At 47.6% G+C, this 9,653-nt stretch overlaps 1 protein-coding gene and 1 pseudogene across 1 annotated transcript; one reads left to right on the top strand and one right to left on the bottom strand.

Moving 5' to 3' along the window:
* Positions 1-681: 681 nt before the first annotated feature.
* LOC124653713 lies at positions 682-4,075 on the top strand (annotated as a pseudogene).
* Positions 4,076-6,395: 2,320 nt separating this feature from the next.
* LOC124655849 (F-box/FBD/LRR-repeat protein At4g00160-like) lies at positions 6,396-9,403 on the bottom strand. Its single transcript, XM_047194684.1, has 4 exons — positions 8,851-9,403; positions 7,582-7,982; positions 7,346-7,480; positions 6,396-7,243 (listed from the first exon to the last, which is right to left on the bottom strand). The coding sequence occupies exons 1-4, from the start codon at positions 9,401-9,403 to the stop codon at positions 6,842-6,844; spliced, it is 1,491 nt and encodes a 496-aa protein (XP_047050640.1). The 3' UTR covers positions 6,396-6,841.
* Between the last annotated feature and the right edge of the window lie 250 nt (positions 9,404-9,653).

Genomic DNA, 9,653 nt, shown 5'->3' with positions numbered 1-9,653 from the left:
ATACCGAGCTTAGTGTAGCTTGAGCCCTAAAACAAATTCATGCTGGTCTCACCTACAAACTTGTCGTAGAAAACCAGAAGCAACCCGATTCCCCTGAAGAAATCTTTTTATCAGAAGCTCAATCTAATTCTTTATTAGGGCATGTTCAATGGGAGGCGCTTCCTTAGGCGCTTGAGCATTAAAAAGTCCGGCAATTAATCCTACCGTCTGCCCAACAGATTAGAGCTCCAATGCATGCTTTAGTTGCATGCGCTTATTCTTCAACGGACTTGGTCAGATTGTTGTGCCATATAAGCCTAAAACTGGCGAAGCGCCCGGCGCAAGGTTTAGCATCGATGCCGGTAAATAAGCGCCTGTCAACCGGGATTATACAAGACAACTGCCGATCGGCCGGGGCTAAAATCCTAGCGCCTGTGAACAAGCATCTGCGTTGTAGATGCCCTTAGAAGCAAATCGAGACCAAAAGAGGTGGACCCTCCACCGTCCTTTTCCCGAATCGTAAAGCACTCCACGCGCCGTCCGATCCACCCTCTTCTCGCCTCTCGCTCTCCAATCCCACTCCGCCTCGTGCACTCCTCCACCCTCTCTCTCTCTCCTCTCCCCTCGACTGCCACCACGGCGAATCCACCGCCGCCGCTCCCACCTCCGGCGCCGATCGGGCGGCCGCCGTCGCCCATCCCGATGTCCTCCTCCGAGGAGCCCCCGAACCCTCCGCCCCCGCTCGAGCCGTCCGGATCGGAGGCTCCCCCCGACGACCCCGTCCCCGCGCCTCCCCCGCCGCCCGCCCTCCCAACCCCGGTCACCGAAGCCGCGGCGCCCGTCCCCGTGCCCTTACCCCCACCCGCCGCGGTGTGGACGGCCGTGTCGCCGCCGGCGGAGGCCAACGGGAACTCCGACCGGAAGAAAAAGTCGGTGACCCCCTTTTTTTTTGCCCTTTCCGGCAAAGTTCTGGCTTTGGCCCCCGATTTCCTGTTTCGGCCCGTTGCGTGCTGGGTATCGCGTCTGGGATTTCTCCCGCTTAACGCTTTTCTGTGCGTGTGTTTGTCAGGCGGAGGGCGGACGACGGCGATGGGTGCAGGACGTGCAGCTGCAAGAAGTCCAGGTGCCTCAAGCTGTAAGTGCACACTCATTTTCCCCACTCTCTCGTTAAATGGTGAATAGTGCGTGTACCTCATTGTACAAGGCGAGAATTTAGAGACTCCAGGGAATTTAGAGACGACCCACTTGGATTTCCAGTACAGCTTCGAATTGTTTGTCTGTGGCTGTGTCTATGATGTGGTTGCCATTTTGATTAAGCACTGAGTGAGTTTTACATCGGCAATGAGTAGCAACTCTAGATTTGGTAGCCGAACTTTTCATATGCACGATGGAAAACAAACGCAATGTAGTGAATTTGAGGCTGCCTTGTTATCAAAATTCTGCAGGTCTATTTGAGCATGTTTACCAGCTTTATTTGAAACATGCATGGAACTTTTTTTTTTTCTTCTGAAACAAGCCCAGAATATAATTTAAACGTGTTGATTTGTTGAGTGTTCTAGGGAGAGTTGTGAGGGGAAACCGTTTACTTGTACTTATTACTACTGCAATGGCACACACTTGAATCATAATTCAGATGAGCAGATTGGTTGTGATTTCGGGTCGAGCTGTAGATAGCCAGCATATTTGTGCCATGTAATGCTACCTAAGTACCCAGCACTGCCCACAGAGGAAACCAAATTTGGGCAGGGGATAGTGGTGCATGGAAAACAGGGGGTAATGCTGATTTTTGCACGCGTTGGTGAACCCAGCCATCCCAACCCACCCTGCAAACCCAAACATACACCCTACCTATCTAACCACGCCCATGCTGCACACAACCTGATTTCTGATTTCTTACTGCCAAATTCAGTTTTCATTTTGTTTGTAATGATCAGTTGCTTTATGATGTGGCAGTTACTGTGTGTGTTTTGCTTCTGGATCACATTGCTCTGAATTATGTGGATGTGAGCCATGTTACAACAAGCCTGTTCATGGCGTTCCACGGAATGCACCAGGCTTGCCTTTGCAGGTTGTTCGACCAGCAGAGGTTGGCCAAGATACAGCGGTATAAATCTTCTTCAAACATGACCCTGTAAATGCCTTAACTATTTTCTCGTTCTGTTTATGATGGTCCTGCTATTTTTATTCTCTCTAGGAACAACTTATAAGATCTCCGATGGACATTTTTAGAAGAAAATGCACGTGCAAAAAGTCAAGCTGTCTTAAGAAATACTGTGACTGCTATCAGGTTTGTATCCAACTCTATCCTGTTAGTTTTCTCTTGTCTCAGCTCGTGACTAGTTTCTTCTGTATTTGAAGGGAGGAGCAGGATGCTCCATCAACTGTAAATGTGATGATTGTAAAAACCCGTATGGGAGAAAAGGTAAGGTTAAACTGGTGTGAACTCTTGGAATTAGTGAACTGCTGAATTGCAATGTTAAAGTCAGGTGTTGTGAAAAGACATTTACGCATCCTTGTTTATATTTTAAATTGGCCGGAAAACATTTTTTTGCCCCAATCATTTAAAATTAATTGAAAAAGACATACATTATTTTTTTCTTTTATCAGCTATGCTCTACATTATAGTCTACTTGCAAATATGTGCCTATATGGTACATATTGGGGACAGCAGTACACAATATTATAAATTAGTTATGCTAGTAATACTCCCTCCGTCCCAAAATAACTTGCTCAACTTTGCCTAGATAGATTAGTAGAAATAAACTATATTTCAGTGACTAAATGGGATAAATAGATGTTTAGCAGGCAAACAGTCGATTATTTAGATTATGTGTCCAGTTAGACATCTGGCAGCATTGACAACCCTCTCAGTAACCTTGCAAAAAAAAACTCTGAATATATGGTGTTAAGAGTTAAGTGGTGTTCTTTTGACTTCAAAGAGTTGAAGTGGGTAGGTGATCTCTGGTTACAGGTACTCTGGAATGCTTTCTGGTTTCAGGGCCCTCTAGAATAAGCTTGCTTTATGCTGCATATTTATATTTTGATATATTGGAATTTTCTTGATGGGTACTATCCTAATACTTATTTTCTTAAAGATGTTTGGCATAATATTTTGGATTTGTTCTTTCTCATGCTTGCTACCCCCCTGATCGTGATGCTGACTTAATCTCATGTGTTCATTTAAATCTGTACCTAAAATCAACATTTTCTGTTCATGTTCTGCAGTTGGTGTTATTATGGATAGTCAAAGTATTCTTGCCACACCTGCAGCGAATGAAAGGAATGGAACGGAACTTGACTCAAGTGACGATGATGACGATGAAGATGATTATTACATGAATCGCCCACTGTCACCTATCCCCCCATCTCCAGTATCCAGAGAGTCTTCATTCCAACAGGATACTCTGGTGGGCGTGGAAGTTCATACTATGAACGGGCACCTGTACCCGAAACCGCTGACCCAGGTGCGGCCAGAGTCATGGCCGCTCTCCAGGAGGCCCGCTGAGGAATCACGGGGAGAGCAATGGCGGTTCTCGAGGAGGCCTAGTGAGGACGGGACATCTGACATCATGGATGGACACACTAACCACTCCAAGTTTCAGAGAGAGAACAACAACAAGCAGCCAGAGAGCCATGTTGACAACAGGTACAGCATCACGCGGTGCATCGAGGTGATGAATGGCATGGCGGAGCTGTCGCCGGTTGAGAAGTCGCTCGCACCGGACGTCTTCTTGGACGCGAGCAGCCGGGAGATTTTCCTCTCGCTGAGTGTAGATATCCGGACCATGTGGCTGAAGCGCAAGATGAGGAGCCTCGTGTAGTAGAGAGATAGTAGCACCACAGCGATTTTTCTCCGGCGTACAACCTAAAATAAGTATGCGATTGTACTGTAGATATATGGCTAGTCTTGTTATGAGTTATTATTGATGTATCTAGCACTTGACTGATTTATTTATGCTGAAGCTATATTGGTGCCCATTCTGTTTACAGCAATATGTTCATAGTGATCTCGAGCTAGAAACTAAGTTTACCATGCCAGATTTTTGTTCAAGGTTCTCATGTGACCTGGAAATACACCTATGTTTCCCATCTCTTCAGGCTATGTTTTGAAGATCAAGTCAGTTCTAGTCTGGCAAAACTCAAAAAGCTAGTTTGTGATCACATTGACTTGTAACTTGTAAGCAAATATAATCTATTATCAGGCATCTTTAATAGAGCATTTTTTTTTAGGAATTAGTAAAGCAAAATAGTTGGTTCCGTGAAGTTGTACTCCCTTTGTTTCTAAAAAATCTTCGCAACCATACGGATGAATCTATAGCTGAAATTTGTCGGGAGTGATGTTTTGGCAAATTAGAGTTTGTATGCTCCCTTTATTTTGAAATGCATGTTAGACACATTTTGAAATGTCAAATAATTTGAAACAAAAAAATTGCACGTACATCTTCACGTGCTACGCGCTCACAAAGTCGTTTCATGAAAAATCGACTTGTCGTGTGGCGTGTGTAAAAGAACAAATTCGGTGCTAAAACAATGATTTGTCATAAGATAAATTTTCTCTTTTTCACGTAGACTACAAAAAATATCATTTTTCATGAAACTTGACAAGCACACATATATTATGGAGATGCACATGTAATTTTTTTTGTCAAAATATTTTAACACTTGGAAATATGTTTTTATGGTAGAGGTACGCACCCATGAGATGAATTGGTTTCTGAAACATATCTATATACCTTTGTATCTAGACATTAGTTGGGCCCTTTTTAAGGAACCCAGGGAGTAGTATTCTGAAATATTCCAATGCCACAGCAACCCTGACAGAATCACCGCCAGACACCCCACACATCTATGCGGCTCCCCTCCCTTGCTCGGCTGGCTCCCCAAACAATGGGTCCCTTTGATTGAGGCAAACCCTAGCCTCTCCTCTATGCTCCATGGAGGTGGAGGCGGGAGTCCTAGTTCGAAGAGGAGCATATTGGTGTCACTCGGGGACGATGAAGATGGAGGAGCTATAGCCGCATGAGCAACCTCCCCGATGATGTCCTCGGCGACATCATATCCTTGCTCCTCACCGTTGGCGACCACACCCAAGCCCGGCGTCTCGGTGCGCCGCCTCTAACGTTCCACCCCTCTTAACCTCGATTGACGTCGTCCCGTCAAGTATGAGGACGACTTCGCTCTTGTTGTATCACGCATCCTTTCCTCCTACCAAGGCCCTGACAAACGCTTCTGCATCTGCCACCCCAATGGAGGGGGCAGCAACAGAGCGACTATGGACACTTGGCTCTGCTCCCCCACTCTGGATAACCTACAAGAGCTCGATGTATGGTAGAATGAAGCATGGTACGACCAACACCATCTGTTGTCGACATTCACACTCCCGCTTTTCGATCACCCTCTGTGTTGTCACAATGGGAGGATGCAACCTCTCCAACAACACTGTCCAAGCACTTCATTTCATTTTTTTTAATAACCGTGACCTGGTTGATAGTATTGTTCAAGTTTGTGGTATCCATTTTCTTTTCTTGCGTTTAGAGTCAAAATTGTGAAGGTCTTTAGCATTCATATGAGATAGGTGAATGAAGAGAAATTGTGATATGCATGAATATGCAAATACTCTCTTGCTATGCAAAGGGTTTTGCCAGTACATTTTTTTTTTTACTGGTTTTGCCAGTACATCAATACTAGCATGATAAAATTAAAGGATGAAATTGCACAAATCACTCACTATTATTATTGTTCGGTTTGCACAAACTAATCAATTTATGTTTCATTTACACAAACCACTAACTATACATGCAATCTGTTGCACAAAGATCCGAATCTAGGATTTAACTGTTTGACAACAAATTTGATGGCCAGGGCCCACATGATAGGGATGATGTGGCGTTCAGGTGTCACCAAATTTCGGCATAATCTTACAAACAATGATAACAGAAGATCTGAATTGTTTCAAACTCTTTCAGACCTTTCATATATTTTTAAAATGTTTAAGAAAGAGTCCAGTTCATGATACATGGACACCACATCATCACTAACATGTGGGCCCTGGGCGTCAGATTTGTTGTTAAGCAGCACAATCCCATATTTTAATATTTATGCAACGAATTACACATATAGTTGATGTTTTACGCAAAAAAACATGTAAATATGAGTAATTTGTGCAACGAAGAACGTGATAGTGAGCAGCCTCTGCTGTTCGAACAACTTGCAAACGCAAGCCTGGGGTATTCCGTGGAACACCATGAATGGGCTTGTTGAGCGTGGCTCACACCCACATAATTCAGAACAGTGTGACCTAGAAGCAAAACACACATGATAACTACCACAACATAAAGCAACTGATCATAACAGAAACTTGGGTTCAGCATTAAGAAACCATAAATCAGAGGGATGGAGAGGCACAGCGACCTACTCCTAAAAATAACATCAGTACATTGGCTTACTAATTGACTCCACTGCCGTACAAGTTTACAATGTTCCAACCTCGGCAGTACATCATCAGCAGGCAACAAAATTGACAGACAAATTATACATTCCACGGACAAGGGCGAATTACATCATCAGCAGGCAACAAAATTGACACTGACGGCGAATGAAACAGGGGAACCTGCTTGGTCATGCAATTGGGCAAGGGGGACTGTTGCATGACGGGTAATACCTTGATCTGACGAGTTTCATACACCAAATGTAGTGACACCAAAACTCAGAACCACCAATTCGGGTACCACAAAGTTGGTTTCAACATCAAATAAGTCCCCATCAGCACAGGTTGGTTTCAACAGAACTAGCATCATGAATAGCATGTTTTAACTGCCATAAGGTTCCAAAAAACTTAACCAAGCTACAAACATGAGAACTACTAACAGTTACCACAAAGCATAAAGTTGGTATCTGCTTTTGGAGGCTGGGTCCTTTCAAAGGGATCAGCTGGATCCAAATCATGGACACTAGGATCCAAGGAGATATTGTGATACGACCAATCTGATGTGAAACGAAGCCGTGCTCCTCTTGAGGCCCTGCTATCCACCTGAAGCATCTCACGTTGTTGTGCAAAAAAAGCCTCATTGTAATCATTGTCATCAACCTCAAAGGTCATTAACTCTAGCACCCTAGCATTTAGTAGAAAGAATGTGGCAAAGTCAACATGTGACTTAATGCCCCGATAATACCGCCAAACAACTGTCTTCAGACGGATGTTGAGAGATCTTATAAGATTCTGGTGTTTACGACGCCACAAGTTGGGTTTCCCTGGTCCATTCGACTAAAAATGAACATGGACAAATAAAAACCAATCATTTCAAAGCAGTAAATCAATCAAAAGAGCACTGAATACTATGAACAAACATCACAGATGAATAGTCACCTGAATGTACAGCTTTTCCAAGCATGGAAAGCATCTCATCAAGTCAATAACAAGATCCAGACTGAGAGGCTTCATATCAACCGCTAAGATCTTGACAGTGCACACCGCTGTTGTAAAGCTATAAACTTTGAATCCCTTCATGAAGCATGAAAGATAACATTTAGGCCATATAAGTGCTGGTACTATGTAATCCATCAGCGCAAAGAAATGCAGCTAATTGGAAAGGGCACAGCTACCTGAATAACTGTGGAGTCAAACACGAGCCTGGAACTAGAACCAGAAGAAAGGTAGCCTAAGGTCTCCAATTTGGGCGCAGAGATTACAGATATATGCAGGAACCCACACGAACCAAGTTGGAGCAAGCTTTTTAGAGAAGGGGCATTCTCAAGAACAAGTTCCAGAAATTCGAGCCCTCTCTGATAGCTAAAACCTTCCACGCCTATGCTTCGAAGGCTACTGGAGTTGATTCGGACACAAAGGAAGCCGGTGCTTCTATAAATCATCAAGCACTCCAGAGCAGGGCAAGCAGCAATCAGGGTGTGCAGTGAGGTTTCGGAGATGCTGACCCGTTTCAGCGCGAGCTTCTGAAGCTTGGGGAAGTGAAGCGCTTGGACGGTGCTGTCGGTAAGAGCATGTCTAACAGGCCCCGTATTTTTTCGCCCCTTAAAACCCGAATAGAGGGTCCTGTATATAAAACGCGAGTACTTTTAACCGGACAAAAACGCCTCCCGTCTAGCAGTCCCCGTATACGAAAACTGTAAAAGAGCATATTCTAAGAATATGCTTCTTTTTTCATCTCTTCGCGCTGCAGCCCCGCCGCCGGACCTGCCGCCCCACCGGACCTGCCACCCCGCACCACCGGACATGCCGCCCGAGCTGCTGCCACGCGCCGCCCAGCCGCCTCGCCCCGCTTCTCAGGCCGCGGGCGGCCCCGTCGCCTTGCGCCGCCTCGAGCCGCCATGGCCCCCGTCGCCTTATGCCGCCTCGGGCCGCCATGGCCCCCGTCGCCTTGTTCCGCCTCAGGCCGCCATGGCCACCCCGGCCCTGCCCCGTCGCGGCGCACCCGCCCTGCCCGCGCCGGCGCCGGCTCCGCCCCGTCCCCACCAGCTCCGCCCCGAGTGGGAGAACGCGGAATTTTGCTTCAAAATTCATCTAGTTTTTTCATTATTTGATAGAAATCTTGATGGGTTGAAAGAAATTGGTAGAGATTTGATAGAATTTAGAGCTCGTTGGCTGGAATTGGTCGCCGGAGTGGAGTTTGTTTGGCGGCGGCGCGGCGAGGTCCGGTGGTGCGAGTGCGGTTTTCACCCTCTATAAGCCCCTCCACCCTCTACAAGTAAGGGGCGAGGGAGAAAATTCCCAGGGCCCTGTATATTTTAGATACGGGGTGAACCGTTTAGGGGGCCTGCTAGACGGCCATTTTCGCCCGCACCCCGTATACCGCCGGAATTATACAAGTCCGGCGTGGTTTAGGGGGTCTGTTAGACCTGCTCTAAGGTGGCATTCTCCGATGGTGGCAACATGGAGGGTGTCAGAGAAGCGGAAGGCAGCCGCCGGCAGTGGCTGCGGCGTTGCCGGTGGAAATGGTAAGTAAAACATGAAGCTGCACAGCTCAAGCTCCTGTAGGTTGTCCAGGGCGGGAGACCGGAGCCAGGCTTCGGCTCGGTCGCCGTGGAGATGGTACACGGGCGCGCAGAAGCGGCGGCCGGGGCCCTGGTGGGCGGCGAGGATGCGCGATATGATGGCGTCGAATAGGTACGGGGTGCAGTCGAGGTTGAGAGGGGAGGAGCGCCAGAGGCGGCGCCACCGCGAGGCGAGGACCTGGGTGCGCGCGCCTTGCTTGGTGGGGAGGAGGGAGATGATTTCCCCGAGGACGGCGTCGGGGAGGTCGCTGATTCGGTCGCTGCCGCCTCCTTCAGCTCCGGGCAGCGGCGGCGGCTCCTGGTCCCCCGCCGTAGGTCCCGGACCGCGCCCTTCTGAAGCCGCCCCCACCTCGAGCGAGCCCAGCCCGGCGGACTTCCTCTTCCTCGAGCATCGGCCGCCCGCCTCCATCTCCATCGCCGGTTGGGTCAGACGGCCGCCGCCAGGAGGAGGCTAGCCGGGTAGGGTCTGTGGCGGCGTTGCTGGGGCGGAGACGAGGTCGAGGACCAAATGCAAGCACGGCCCAGTACTGTGTTAGTAGCACGCTGTAGAAACGTTAGTGGGTCCCGCACGTCAGAAGAGCTTCACTCTCCTTCGTCTCCTTCGCCAATTGATCACCAATGGGCAATGGTTCGGCAGTGGGGGGAATCCAACTCGATGCATATAA

The sequence above is a fragment of the Lolium rigidum genome, chromosome 5 (assembly GCF_022539505.1).
Source record: "Lolium rigidum isolate FL_2022 chromosome 5, APGP_CSIRO_Lrig_0.1, whole genome shotgun sequence".
NCBI lineage: Eukaryota > Viridiplantae > Streptophyta > Magnoliopsida > Poales > Poaceae > Lolium > Lolium rigidum.
The sequence above is the reverse complement of the archived record's forward strand: the minus strand, read 5'-3'. Positions and strand labels throughout refer to the sequence as shown.

Coding starts and splice junctions, on each gene's coding strand:
- LOC124655849 (XM_047194684.1), bottom strand. CDS start 9,403: ATGGAGATGGAGGCGGGCGGCCGATGCTCGAGGAAGAGGAAGTCCGCC. Junction 7,983..8,850: donor CCATGTTGCCACCATCGGAG/AATGCCACCTTA, acceptor CGGGGCCTGTTA/GACATGCTCTTACCGACAGC. Junction 7,244..7,345: donor TGGAAAAGCTGTACATTCAG/GTGACTATTCAT, acceptor GTTCATTTTTAG/TCGAATGGACCAGGGAAACC.